Below are 15,192 nucleotides of genomic sequence, written 5' to 3' on the forward strand. Positions count from 1 at the left end.
AATAAGAAATATTTAGCTTCGATAACCATCTCCAACCTCCACTTCCCTGTCGGCCTGAAATTTCTCTCCTCTCGTTCCATCTAATCCATCTTTTATTAATGTCTAGCTTTTGAAAAGATCTTTCAAAAAAATTGCAACCAAATGGTCTTTGGTCTTTGAAGACCTACCTATGAAAGCTCATTAATCTTTTGAGGTCTTGAAACAAGAATATTGAAATCATTTTGGGAATTCTCTCCTGGTGTGAAATAAATCTGTTACTACATTCAACTACATGTTAATTCCTGCTTGTGTTCCATCACCTATGATACCCAAATACTTGGACAAGGGTATTCAGCTATTTAAATTATATCCAACACTTGCATCCATCTATGTACTTGCCATATCTGGGTAACAAAGTCCACTAGTAATATCAAATCTAACAATAACCTTCACTTAATTTTCAACTACTTTATAGTAATACTTATCATTAAAAACCAAGTCCAAGATTATTCAAATTCAATTTCTTTGCTTACATTCCATTAACCAATTGCTCCGTCATTCAACATCTACCCAATCCTATTGGACAATTATGATGTAAAATTGCATCCATGTAGATTCATCTTCTATCACCATCTCCACCTAAATCTGTGCCCATCTTAGCGTATATATCTCTCTCGAAGTGTTATTTTGCATGTGATATTAACTCCTAATGCTGTGTTTGGTTGCAGTATTGTACTAGTTCAAATGCATGGGAGTGCAAATGAAAAGAATGCAAATTCTGGTTTAATTTTGTTTTGGATTTTCCTTTATTCTGTTTCCGGTCTTATTTTATTTCATTTGTAATGCAATCAAATAAAATAAGGAAAAAATTGAAACAAAAATAAATCAAAATTTGCACCCAAATCATTTGCACTACCATAGTTTTGCATCAGTGCAAATTTATTTGCACTGCAACCAAACACAGCCTAAATAACTGTTATATATAGCTGGCTCACTTCCAATTTCCAACAGTGCAATAGAAAACGTCTAAACAAATATAAAATGGCATTGCATTCATTATTACCATAATGCCATAATATAATATTGGTCACTCAACCATAAATAAATTCAACAGAACACCAAGTAAATCTGTAAGATGATTGACTAAAGATACCTTAGCCATGGCTCTGTAGGAATATTCTGTAACCCCAGCAACATGAGGTGTAATTAGGACATTCTGGAACTTCAAAATTGGATCATCAGGATCAAACGGCTCAGTCCAAGCAACATCAATGCCTAAGCCACCCAAGCGTCCTGATTCTAGGTGATCAGCAACAGCTTCATAATCTAGAAGTCCTCCTCGAGCAATATTTAACAAAAGAGCCCCCTTGAAAACGATAGAAAAAATATGGCAAGAGATGCATTAAGGTTTGATGACAATATCTACTGGGCATCTTTACTATTGACACTAAACAAAATCTCTTAATGAGAAACAGTAGAATTTTTGAAGATAAATGTTGCTCATTAACAAATTATTGAATGTATTAAAAACTTGAAGAGAACCTTTGCATGATCTGGATCTCATGTGTGGAGTGACAGTTACATTGCTAAATAGATTAAATAATCTATTTCAAATTTTTGGTCATTTCTTAACTATAGACTTGGAGCATTTTAATTCCAATATGTTGTTTTTTTTATGAATAACGGTGTAATTATATTATGTGCCTTAAAAAGAAGTCCCATACATGCCAGCTTTGACAGTAGGGGAAGTACAAAGAAACAGCATAAGCTGAACATAAACAGATACATGAAAATAAACAATTTCAAGCTACAATTGTGCCCCAGGCCCTGGTATTCCCCGAATACATCCTGGCCACCACTGTTAGACAGTTGTATGCCCTTAGTTTCAATCAGAAATATGTACATTATGAATTTATTGTAAATGAATAAAAGTGCATATTTGATTCATGTTCCTGTGGTGTATTTCTGTGAAAAAACCTTAAACTGGACATTTAATGAGACTTGTGTTAGTTTAGAATGTTCACAGCCATTGGGCAAGTCTAGGGAGATTTATCGTGCCAAGGCTGACACTGGTGTGCTGCCAACTGTTGGGGTGGCTTGTCTCAGCTACCAGGGTGAGACCCGAAGCACATGCAATGTAGGATTAATAGAACCTTTGAACCGGACCAGATTTCCAGTAATGCCCTGGACTTTGGAGATAGATGGGCAAAACTGGAAAGTTACACCTAACCCCTAGACCCGATTATGATACTACACTAGGTGTCGGATTGGGTTGTCTTTGATATACCAATCAGTGAGATACTTAGCGGGGGTCAAAACCTGGGTATGTTGGGACAGTCCGAGAATTCATCTGAGTGGGTGATCATAGTGACAGGATCAGCCCCTTTGTCGGACAAAGGTAATGATCGGGGATGCACTCTCTGATGGAAACCAAGACTGCCGGCAACCGATTTCAATTGTTGAGATTTTGTTTTGCAAGATATATATATATATATGTTATGGTTTCAAAATGATTTGCAAAAAGTTTTAATTCTAGGGATCCATGTAAGCAGAGAGTGCAACACTGTTCCTTGCAGTCGAGGGAGAGGTCCTCCCTTGTCGGCCAGTGTTTGATCATTATGGGCTGACAGGTTAAGTGTAAGACCATTGAGGATAATACCTGATGGGCTAATCTTGCATCTGCCCACAGTCCCTGGGTGTTACAAGGTGGCTTGGCCCAGGGACCACTTAGGGTAAGTATTGGGCCCATAGAGCCCATAAGATGGGTTTCAGGGAGTGCACTGTCCATAACAGTGTATTCGGCCAGGCCTTGTAACAAAGGCTGGGCTGAACCCATGTGGCTAATGTGTAGATCAATGTTTGAGTCCCACGCCATACAATGAAACCCAACTGGGCAGTAGTTTGGAAGGCTAAGTGAGTACATAACCTTAAATGGGCCTTAAGCCCATTTCGAACTGAGCTGATTTGATCAGTCAATTAAAGGGGGGCGAATTCTGAGATGGATCAGCTGATAGGATTGGGTCTAGACCCTATCCACTTAAAGAGTCCAAGATCTAAATAGAAGCCTCCTAATTAGATTAGGAGATGGTTGATCTGATCTGCAGATAAGATAAGGGTTCTCCCTTATCACTTAAAGGGACTTCTAATCCAAATATAATTTGGATCAGCAGCTCCTAATAGGATTTGGAGCTGATCCCTTTAAATCTATAAAAGGAGGAGGGGGCGGCAGCCTTTAGACATGCAACCTAAGACTCTTGTCTTCAAAGCTGAAATCACAGAAGAGAGATTTCTGCAACCTCTGCAAAATCTCTCTTGCCGCCTCCTTCCTGCCGCCGCCATTACCTTTAGTTCGATCTCCAGTTCTTGGGAGAAATCAAGATCTGATCTTGATACCAATCTTTTGGGAAAAGATTGATTGGAGTTGTACTTGCCATCCAGTTGATTCTTGCGAAGGGTCAAGTTCTTTTGAAGAACATTGCTGATTCTACTCCATCCTGCACTGCGCCATCTTCAGTGGGAGCAGTCTTTGGACCATTCATTGGGCGTGAACACCTCCATTGGGAGATACTAATTCTCCGTATCAGGTACATCCTCCCTCCTACTCCTTTTGGTTCAGATCTGGTTTGGTTCATGGTTCAAGATTGATCCTTGAAAAATATGTTTTTCTAAAATAAGGAACTCGATTCCCTGCAAAGATGGGAGAAATTTTTTTGAAATTCACCCAGTCCATTCCGCAAGACTTGGGCGTCCATGTAATGGATATCCCATCCTTCAGTGGTATCAGAGCCATGGTTCAAATCTTGAATCAATTTAATTCAGATCTGAACCTGTGCAAATGGGCAAAATGTGTTCTACCCAATTTGCGCAGATAAGTGTTTTTGGGAATTTGCTCCCAAAATTATGGGCGAATAATCTGAAATTAAATTTTATATAAATCTGATTATTGTTTAGAATAGTTCTTTATGATTTTCTTGATTTATGGGTTGTTCGTACAAGAGGAGATCGAATTCTTGGTTTGCGCAGGGAACCTGCAAGATTTGCAGTTTCTTGATTTACTCATTACATTTGGTCTATAAATATTTTTTTTATTTTTTTAGACTCAATGTATTAGGTATTCGATCTGATGTAATTATAATAGAAATTAGGTTTTCTATTTATTTTTGGATCGAAAATGGCGGCGCAAGGAAGGAGATTTCGCAGACGGGACATTCGCTACCTGCGATTTGCAGTTTGTGAAACTGCATTCTGTGATCTAACTTCTGTTTTGCAGGATGGATTGTACGAACAGCCCTAGATTGACTAATTCTTGTTTTGTTTCATCAGTTCTTTAATTTCAGATTATTTTCTTGATTTAAAGATTTAACTAAAGATCAAACCCTAGACCCATTCAAACCAAGATTGGTTCAAATTGTTTGGACCGAATCTAGGGTTCGATCAAGGCTGAATATCAGCCCTATTTTTTTAATGGGCCTAAGGATTGATAATTAATTGGATATTTAATTCGGCCAAACCTGTAAGGCCCAGTTTTAAATTGTTAAAACTGCCAAAAGTCCACTTCAAAGGATAAAGCTATATGGGCCGAATTGGGTAACCCTAATTCAGCCCATATACCTAGATGATATTAATTGTTAATATTATGGATCAAAATGGGCTTCAAATGGGTTTTTACAGATAATTAATTGATTGGATCAATTCCTCCCTGCATGTGATGTATGGATGTGTGATGTGCTACGTTCATGGGCCATAAGTGCTTGGCCCATGCAGATTCAATAGTGGCTCTTGTGCACACCATGGCTGAATGCACATCATTGCCATGGTGTCCCTCCTGGTCATTGGATGACCTCCCTCAATGGTGGACCCCACACCTCCTGAAGAGGTTACGTGCGGAACCCTAGCCGATTTAGGCCCACCGAAATCTGGCTTTATGAAAGTCAGTGGGAGCCACTTTGGTTTGACCTAAAATAAACTAGGGCGTAATTCTTGTTCCCTGTGCACGTGATAGGGAGATTCATATGATGAACTCTCTAAAGGCCTACCATCATTAGCATGAGGATGGGTCCTTCAGTGATGAGGAAACGCACCAGAAAATGAGCTATCCATTTGCTTATGGGCTTGTCCAAGTGTTTTATAAGATGATAGCGGCGTCATAGACCGATGTGGGAGGGGCTTCACCAGAAAATGGGAACTCTCTCACGGTACCTTGGTGTTCACGAATATGATGGGTGAGCACTCACTGGACAGAAAGGTTTACCTAAAAACGGCTCTGAACCTTGTCTGACAGAGGCCAAAGGGAAAACTCATATGACGAGTGGATATAATCCTTCACAGAAAGGTGGTGGGGTTTTGCAGCTGAAACATTTGGCTCCATGCACCTTATGTGGTTTCTCAAATTTCCAGAGACAAGTCGCTGTCTCCGTCCCTGAGCAGGTGGGAAAACTCAGAGATGAACAAATGGGAATGGAACATAGATTAAAATCCATGTCTATGATATGAACATGAATCAAATAAGCTTCTTGACGACAAGCTTAAGGGCCCAAACTATGTCGACTGGTACCGTAACCTAATGCTTGTTTTAACATCTGAAAAATTGGACAAGGTAGTCAAGTCTCCTGCCCCGAAGCATCCGGGTGATAGGGCTTCTGAAGCCCGTAGGAGAGAATTCCAAGATTGGGAGGATAAAAACTCCCTAGCCCGCTGCTATGTCATTGCTTCTTTGGACAACTCAATACAGAGGCAGTTCGATCAGATCGAACTCGCTAAGGACATATTGGACAGTCTGAAAACAATGTACGAAGAGCAGACCTGTTCTAATCGGCAGAAGGTCTTGAAAATGTTCATGACCGCTCAGATGTCAAAGGGGCAGAAAGTTCACGACCATTGTCTTCGGATGATAGGATACATTAACGAGCTGGAAGCCCTTGGATCCAAGCTAGATCTTGGCACTCAAGTGGATGCCATTCTGAACTCCTTGCTCTCTTCCTTCAATGGGTTCATATTAAACTACAATATGAACAAGTTGAATGTCAGCGTCCAAGAGCTGAGCAATATGTTGCAAAGGGCCGAGGACTTACTTAAGAAGGATGAGCCTGTGGTGATGCTTGTTGAAACTAACAAAACGGGCAAGAAAAAGATGAAGGCAAGGAAGCCTCAAAAGAAGACTACCAAGCCCAAGAAGCAGAAGAAGGACAGGACAGCAGATGCATGCCACTTCTGCAAACAAACCAGCCACTAGAAGAGGAACTGTCCTCAGTACCTGGAATCCAAGAAAGGTAATTTCGAATCTTGTGTCATAGAAACCAACTTATTGGTGGCTTCTGCGTCCTGGTGTATTGACTCCGGGGCTTCAACTCATGCGTGTAACTCACTGCAGGGGTTCAAGGTAAGCAGAAGGCTGAATGATGGAGAAGTGATGCTCTACTTGGGGACTTCTGCAAGCATTGCAGCTACGGCAATAGGCACCGTAGAATTAAAATTTAGAGAAGGAAATATTGTACTTAAAGATTGTCTTTTTGTGCAAAATCTAAGAAGAATTTTGATTTTTGTCTCAAAACTGTGTGCGGATGGATATTCTGTCTTTTTCAGTAATGCAATTACTATTAAAAGAAACAATAAATTCATCGCATATGGGGAACTTGAGAACGGTCTCTATGTTCTACATCCTTCTCTAGAAACTAACATAACCGAAACTACGTCGGCTGAAATCCCCAAGAAAATAGCACGTGATACAGTTAATCCCACGTGCCTGTAGCATTACCGATTTGGCCATATCGGTATTGACCGAATCACAAGACTGGTAAAGGATGGTCCTTTGGATTTTCTAACTGTAGAAGATCTTCCCACTTGTGAGCCTTGCCTTCAGGGTAAGATGACAAAGAGGCCATTTAACGGTAAGCCTGAAAGATGTACAGGCACGTTTGACCTTATACATATTGATGTATGTGGTCCCCTGAGTGTTAGGACCCGTAACCAACACGTGTATTTCATTACATTCACCGATGACTATTCTCGGTATGGTTACGTGTACCTAATGAGACATAAGTGTGAATCCTTTGAAAAGTTCAAAGAGTTCAAACAAAAGGTCGAGAAACAGTTAGGGAGAGAAAATAAGTCCCTTCGATCAGATCGAGGCGGCGAATATCTCTCTGACGAATTAAGGGACTACTTAAAAGTAAACGGGATAGTATCATAGTTAGCTCCTCCTGCTACACCACAACTTAACGGTGTTTCAGAGAGGAGGAATAGGACCCTATTAGATATGGTCCGGTCACTTCTCACCCATTCAGAGTTACCCACATCCTTTTGGGGATACGCATTAGAAACTGCGATATACGTGCTGAACCGGGTTCCAACCAAATCGGTTCCTAAGACTCCCTATGAGCTTTGGACCGGAAAGAAACCAAGTGTATGACACTTGAAGATTTGGAGTTGTCCGGCTCACGTTAAAAGAACGAATCCGGACAAATTGAAATCCAAGACCAGTCGTTGCCTATTCGTAGGCTACCCAAAGGGCTCAGTGGGCTACCTATTCTATGATCCAAGTGAGCAGAAGGTGTTCTGCGGTCGGAATGCACAATTCTTGGAAAATGACTACATCCTGGACAATCTTCGTCAAGAAATTGTTCTTAATGAGGAGAGCTCAGATGCAGTGGGAGGTGTCCCACAAGTTCTAGGTAGTGACCAACCTAGAAGATCTACCCGGGTGTCCAGGCCACCGGTCCGTTTTGGTTACGATCAGGATAGTTACCTGGTCGAAACATTGACTAGTGAAGAGGATCTCGTAACTTATACGGAAGCTATGTTGGACATAGACTCCCTTAAATGGGTAGATGCCATGAGAGCTGAGATGGACTCAATGGAGACCAATGGAGTCTGGACTCTAGTGGATCCGCCCTTCGGGGTAAAAGCAATTGGTTGCAAATGGATCTACAAGAGGAAGAAGGGCCCCGATGGTAGGGTTGAGACCTACAAAGCTCGTCTAGTGGCGAAAGGGTATACTCAAAAAGAAGGCATCAATTATGAGGAAACCTTTTCGCCCGTGGCCATGCTTAAATCTATTAGGATCCTGCTATCTGTAGCAACTTACTATGACTATGAGATTTGGCAGATAGATGTCAAAACCGCGTTCCTGAATAGAAATCTTGCTAAAGATATCTATATGCAGCAACCGTAAGGTTTTGTAGCTGCGGGTTAGGAACACATGGTCTGTAAGTTGAATAGATCCATATATGGACTCAAGCAAGCTTCTAGAAGTTGGAACATCGATTTGACTCTACGGTCAAAAAGTTTGATTTTGAGCAGAATCCGGATGAACCCTGTGTTTACAGGAAGACCAGTGCTGACAAGGTTACGTTTCCGGTTCTGTATGTAGATGACATTCTACTCATTGGGAATGATGTAGGAATGTTAACTACGATAAAAGTATGGCTATCACAGCAACTCTCCATGAAAGACCTTGGAGAAGCCTCCTATATACTTGGTCTTCGACTCTATAGAGATAGATCGAAGCGGATAATAGGAGTATCCCAATCTGCTTATATTGACAAAATAGTCAAGAGATACAGCATGGAAAACTCCAAGAAAGGAAATGTTCCTTTCAGGCATGGAGTCAATCTCTCCAAAAAGATGTCTCCAAAGACCTCTGAGGAGATCGAAAGCATGAAAGACGTTTCCTATGCCTCAGCCATAGGGAGCATCATGTATGCCATGCTGTGCACTCGTCCTGACATCGCCCAAGCAGTGAGTGTAGTAAGCAGATTCCAGGCTAACCCAGGGCAGGAGCATTGGACTGCTGTGAAATGCATACTTAAGTACCTTCGAAGGACAAAAGAGTTTTGTCTGGTATTCGATGGTAGTTCACTACAGATCCAAGGGTATACAGATGCGGATTTCCAGTCGGATCCGGATGATAGAAACTCTACATTTTTAAGAATGAATACAATGAGTTGAGGGAGACCAATGTATTTGTTTAGTTTTTATTCTTGTGAATGACCCTATTTAATATATGCATGAGAAAATGGGAGATGAATATGCCTTTCAGCAAGACTAGCCCTAACTACCTTCATGTGTATGAAAGCACTTGATTTCAATGTTAATGGTCAAGAGAACTAATGCACATCTTAAGTGTTGATACATGAGGTTCAATAATTGAGCCCAAATTGACTCCGCTATTTTGAGCTGAATAGTAAACTAGCAGCTCAGAACATGAGTCTTTTCATCTACCTCAAGCATGTGACCAGTGTGAGATGGAGCATAAGATGCACTCACACCAAAAAAAAAAGAGAGAGAGAGAGAGAGAGAAGAATAAAAGTGTATGAGATGGAGCATAAAATGCACTCACACTGGAAAGAGAATAAAAGGGTGAGATGGAGCATAAGATGCACTCACCCCTAGAATTAAGTAATTGTGGTGACAACTGAGGTTCAAAGGGGCACACTAAAGTTGAACTCTCGTTGAGATATAGTTACAGATGTAAAACTTAGTGAAATTTGATTATTAACCTTGACAATTAAGTAGTTGAGTTATATATGGATTAGGAGTGAAGGCTGGACTTTGATGAAATTCATATTCTCCTTTCCCCGGATCTTATACATGTGTTAAAATGGTAATTTATAAGAATAAGAGCTAAACACTGACAAAAGTTCCCCGACCACACAATGCATTTCTATCTTAAAAAAATTCACCAGGTAAATGATGAGAATAAAAGGGGGGAATGTTCGGTTTATGGTTGATGTCTTTGCTAGAGGACAAGCAAAAGCTTAAGTGTGGGGGTATTTGATGAACATACAATTTATCTATAATTTATGAGGTTTTTGCATAGATTATTATGCCGGTTTTATTTAATTTTGCCCTAATTTAGCTTAATGCTAAGAAAAGATTTCAAAGGTAATTAATCCAAGAAAAAAAAAGGCAAAAGGTAAGAAAAGAAGGTCCAAAAAGACCAAATTCAGCCCAGCCCGGTTATGGAAGCAAGAGAGCACACTTCAACCCAAGAAGCCTAGAGTGTACCTAGAGTGTACCTATAATGTGCTAAGAGGGAGCCTAAGTGCAGCCAAAATAACTGCCCAAAGAGCTAGGGGCGGCAACCCTTAGAAGGCTTTCAAGAGAGAACTCTAGAAAGTTCAAGAAGAGGGTGTAATACACCCCATTCTAGAGGCTTCAAGAAGGGGCAAGAGCCCCTTGAAAATCTATATAAGGAGGCCTCTAGAGGGGGGAGAGGTGTTCAATTGCTGGAGATCAAGGCTTTCCCACTCCTAGAGGTTCGAACACATTGAAGAGAAGAGAAGAGAAGAAGGGCTAAGCACAAGGAGGAGAAGAATAAGGGCTGAAGGAGTTCAAGTCAAGCTAGCAAGAAGAGAAGGTGAGTTCGAAATTGTGGGTTTTTGATTCAGAGATCTATTGTAATAATTTCATTCTAGTTTCATTTTCCTTTGATTTGAATTCAACTTCCTTGTTGTAAATTTTTCTTTCTCCCTCTTTCATTCTTTCTTGATTTAATTAAGTTTGTAAAATTTCAGATCAGCAATCAATTTCTTTTTGATTCATTCGAATGGGTGTGAATTGTTCTTGATATTTCTTGAATAGGGGTTAATTGTAGAACAATTCATCCAATTAAACTTTCAAAACTCAGATCATTGCAAGATCTGAATTGCTTGAAAGAGAATTCAGATCTGCAAATTTTCAGATTGGCCGAATTGATCTAAGCTTGGAATTCTTAGAGTGCTTGAGAAAGACTCTAGGAATTCAGATCTACTATTCAAGAACCGAATTGGATGCAAGGTTAGATATAACTTGCACAATACAGTTGGTGATCAATTTAGATTTGAATTGATACCTTAGAAGTGTTTGAAGAAATGCATGCATGGGAATTAGATCCTTGATAGAGATTGAGGATCATCACTCATGCATAGGATGAACATGCACTTGAAAGAGGTTGTTCATGACCTTGGGGTTTCACCAAACCAAGGCTCAATCATGATCTATCCGAATGATTCAATTTGATTAATTGCTGAATTCTGAGATTGACATTAATTGCTTACTCTTCTAACCTGAATTGAAGGCAATTGGGCCAATAATTTAAATGGATTTTAGTTAAGGATTTTTAGTTTTTGAATAATGTTTTGATTTGTTGTTGATCAGATAAGAAGTGACTAATTTAGTATTGGTAATTGTTTCCTAAATCCTCGTGGGAACGATACTTTATTCACTACATTACAACTTGAACAGCTAGTGCACTTGCTAATGTTACAATGAGCCACATCAAGTTTTTGGCGTCGTTGCCGGGGACTTAGGGAAACAATATTAGGTAACATTGAGCATTCTTAATCTGGTCTCATTCAGCATTGCATTCATAGTTGGTTTAATTTGCTTAATTTTACATTTTAGCTTTGAATGCAATTGTTGTACTACTATAGTATGTTTCTTCTTTCTTTAGTAAATTACTTTCGTTTTCTTGTTTCAGTTTCATTTTAATAAAAGTAGACATGATTTCCTTTCTATCTTGAAGTTATTATCTTCTAAAAGAAGAGAAAAAAAATAAAGAAAAAAAAAATTCACAAAAACATGAGTGTTGCAGATCTGAGATGCATTCGGCACTCAGATCAACAGAACTCAGACCTGCAGCACTCAGCCGAAAAGATTTAGTTGTGTTTCAGCCCTTTATTATTTTTTACTTTCATTACAAAAAGAAAAAAAATATATATAGAAAATGAAAAGAAAAAAAAAAGAATCATATAAACAAAAGAAGGGAAACTGAGGATTCGGATCAAAACTCAGATCTGAGTTCTGCTATAGCAGATCTACAACAGTTCAAATCTGAGTTCCTCTGAACTCAGACCTGAACTGATGCAAATTTGAGGGGAATTGGGGGTCATCACTGTTAGACGGTTTTGTATGCCCTTAGCTTCAATCCGATTTGATGTACTTTTGATATTTGGTGTAAATAAATAAAGTGCATGTTTGATTCATGTTATTTGATATAATTCTGTGTAAGACACTAAAATTGGACACTTATTGAGGCTCGTGTTAGTTTTAAATGTGTGAACCATTGAATGAATCTGGGGAGATTCATCATGCCAAGGCTGATGCTGGTGTGCCACCAAATGTTGGGATGGCCTGTCTCAGCCACCAGGGTGAGACCCAAGGCACATGCAATATGGGATTACTCGAATCCTTGAACCGGACCAGATTTCTAGTATTGCCCTGGACCTTGGAAACAGATGGGCAAAACTGGAAAGTTACACCTGACCCCTAGACTCGATTATGATACTTCACTGGGTGTCGGATCGGATTGTCTTTGATATGCCAATCAGTGAGGTCCTTAGTGGGGGTCAAAACCTACGCATATTGGGGCAGTCTGAGAATTCATCTGAGTGAGTGATCATAGTGACAGGATCAGCCTCTTTGTCGGACAAATGGTAATGATCGGGAATGCACTCTCTCTGATGGAAACCAAACTGTCAGCAGTTGATTTCAATCGTTGGAATTTTGTTTTGCAAAATTAATATATATATATACATATATGTACGGTTTCAAAATGTTTGCAAATGGTTTTAATTCTCGGGATCCATGTGAATAGAGAGTGGCACTGTTCCTTGCAGCCGAGGGAGTGTTTGATCATTATCGGCTGAGGGAGTGTTTGATCATTAATATCTTGTCGGGCAGTGTTTGATCATTATCGACTGAGAGGTTAAGTGTAAGACCATTTAGGATAGTACTTGATGGGCTAATCTTGCACCTGCCCACAGTCCCTGGGTTTTTATAAGATAGTTTGGCCCAAGGACCACTTAATGTAAGTGTTGAGCCCATAAGGTCCATGTGATGGGCTCGGGGGTTCACTGAACTTTTCAGTGAATTCGGTTGGGCCTTGTAATAAAGGCTGGGCCGAACCCATGTGGCTGGTGTGTAGATCAATGCTTGGGTCCCACGCCATACAAAGATGCCCAACTGGGCAGTAGATTGGAAACTAGTTAAGCACTGAACACTTAATGGGCCAAAAGCCCATTTCGAGCTGGGCTGATTTGATCACCCATTCATGGGGCGAATCTGGGATTAGAGTTAGTAAAAGGATTGGGCCTTTTAACCTTATCCACTCAGGGAGACCAAATTCAAATCAGATTTGAATTTGCTAACCTCCTGATAAGATCAGGAGTAAGCTAACTTAATCTTCAGAGAGAAGAAACCCTAAGAGAGATAAAAATCAGATTTCGAACCTAGGGTTAATGTGCAAGAAATCCTGCGAATTAAGATCAGATCTCATACACAATCCAGAGAGAAGAGAAGCAATTCAGCCATCTTCGTCTCAGAAGTTCTCCAGCCGCCGCCATTCTTTCTTACAAGATTTGATCTTTGAAGAAGAAAGAAATCAAGAAATCAGTTCTTGACATCAGTCTTGCAAAAAAGACAAGATTTGGTGCTCAGACTTTCCAGTGGATTCTTGCGAAGGATTCAGTGTGTAGGACGCACTCTGCTGGTTCCGTTCCACATACAGCTGTGTCATCTTCAGCAGGAGCGGATCTTGGTGTCCTCTTTGGGCGTGAACACCAACTTTGGGAGTTACTGCTTCTCTGGATCAGGTATAATTCCTCCCTTCTCTTTTGATTCAGATCTGGTTCAATTATAGTTCAAATAGGATCCTTGAATATTGTATTCTTAAATTAGGGAATATGATTCACAGTTGGAAGAAGGTAGGAAAATTTTTTGAAATTCGCCCACCCATTCCGCAACCTTTATGGCGTATTACATGGATCCTACCATTCTTTCAATCACCACCCCAATTCACCCTAGGATACATCTGCTATCCCCCAAAAATAATTGGTTAGCCATGGTTGATGAAATTCAGATCTGAAATGACACAGATCTGAACTGTGGTTGAAAACAGAGCAAGATGCAGGGTATACCTTGTAGTTTTTGATAACTTGTACCCTGCTCTATCCGAGCTAATTTAGCTGATTGTATGTATGTTTGGGTTGAGAACTTTGATGCCTCGAGATTTAATGAAAAGAGCACTTCCAAAAGATTTTTCTATTAAAATTTAGACCTATAGTAGGGTTGCTACAGCAGGGCTAAATTAGGACAGGTTTGAGGATAGGTATCTATTATTATTAGCAATACCGATTTGGCATTGTGGATGTTCCTTGGATGATCCTTGAAATTTTTGAAAATAGCTAGCTTTGATTTCAGTTGTGAAGGAACAAAAGGTCTAAAGATTTGGATTCAATTCAGATCTGCTAGTGCTGCACTATAGCTTACAATACAGCAGACCTGAATTCGAAAGTGTGGAATGAATGTTTTATCTTACATATTCTTGTAATCTATGGGTTGATATGGATGATTTTGGCCTATGGACATTTGTATGGAGTCTGAACCAAGATTAAATGTGAACTGAACTGCTTTCAATAGCAGCAGCATATATAGGTCATATACATATCAAACCTGATTTCAGATCATAAGAATTCTTCAAGATTTTGAAGACATACATTTGCATAGCTTACAAACCTGAACCCAAACCTGGCTCAGGTCTGGTTATAGCTCAATTTAGGTCCTTTGAAGGCACATTGACAATTCAGCTCTGATAAGCAGCCCTCAACCTAGCAGATGTAAATGGATATCTACAATCATGTACAATGCATTCCTATAATTGTAAATACAATAATTATTATTGTTTGTTCATTTTCTCTGAACCAACAATCCGAAAGAATTGCAGATCTGAACTCAGCTGAATTGGAACTGAACTCAGATCTGATATCTGATCCGAATCCTCACTTTCCCTTCTTTTGTTTATATGATTCTTTTTTTTTCTTTTCATTTTCTATATTTTTTTTTTTTGTAATGAAAGAAAAAAATAATAAAGGGCTGAAACACAACTAAATCTTTTCGGCTGAGTGTTGCAGGTCTGAGTTCTGTTGATCTGAGTGCCGAATGCAACTCAGATCTGCAACACTCATGTTTTTGTGATTTTTTTTTTCTTTTCTTTTAGAAGATAATAACTTCAAGATAGAAAGGAAATCATGTCTACTTTTATTAAAATGAAACTGAAACAAGAAAAATAAAGTAATTTACTAAAGAAAGAAGAAAACATAACTACAGTAGTACAACTGTTGCATTCAAAGCTAAAATGTAAAATTAAGCAAATTAAACCAACTATGAATGCAATGTTGAACGAGACCAGATTAAGAATGCTCAATGGTTCCTAATATTGTTTCCCTAAATCCCCAG

At 39.5% G+C, this 15,192-nt stretch overlaps 1 protein-coding gene across 8 annotated transcripts in view; it reads right to left on the reverse strand.

The window, feature by feature from the left end:
- LOC104587840 (D-isomer specific 2-hydroxyacid dehydrogenase family protein) overlaps positions 1–15,192 on the reverse strand; it is a 52,378-nt gene that overhangs the window by 19,269 nt on the left and 17,917 nt on the right. For all 8 annotated transcript variants that reach the window (XM_088887902.1, XM_010245580.3, XM_088887901.1 and 5 more), the window contains one exon: positions 1,133–1,345. In XM_088887902.1, the coding sequence (XP_088744028.1) occupies positions 1,133–1,345 (213 nt within the window). The remainder of the gene's footprint in view (positions 1–1,132; positions 1,346–15,192) is intronic.

The sequence above is a fragment of the Nelumbo nucifera genome, chromosome 5 (genome assembly GCF_055504915.1).
Source record: "Nelumbo nucifera cultivar China Antique chromosome 5, China Antique-T2T, whole genome shotgun sequence".
Classification (NCBI taxonomy): Eukaryota; Viridiplantae; Streptophyta; class Magnoliopsida; order Proteales; family Nelumbonaceae; genus Nelumbo; species Nelumbo nucifera.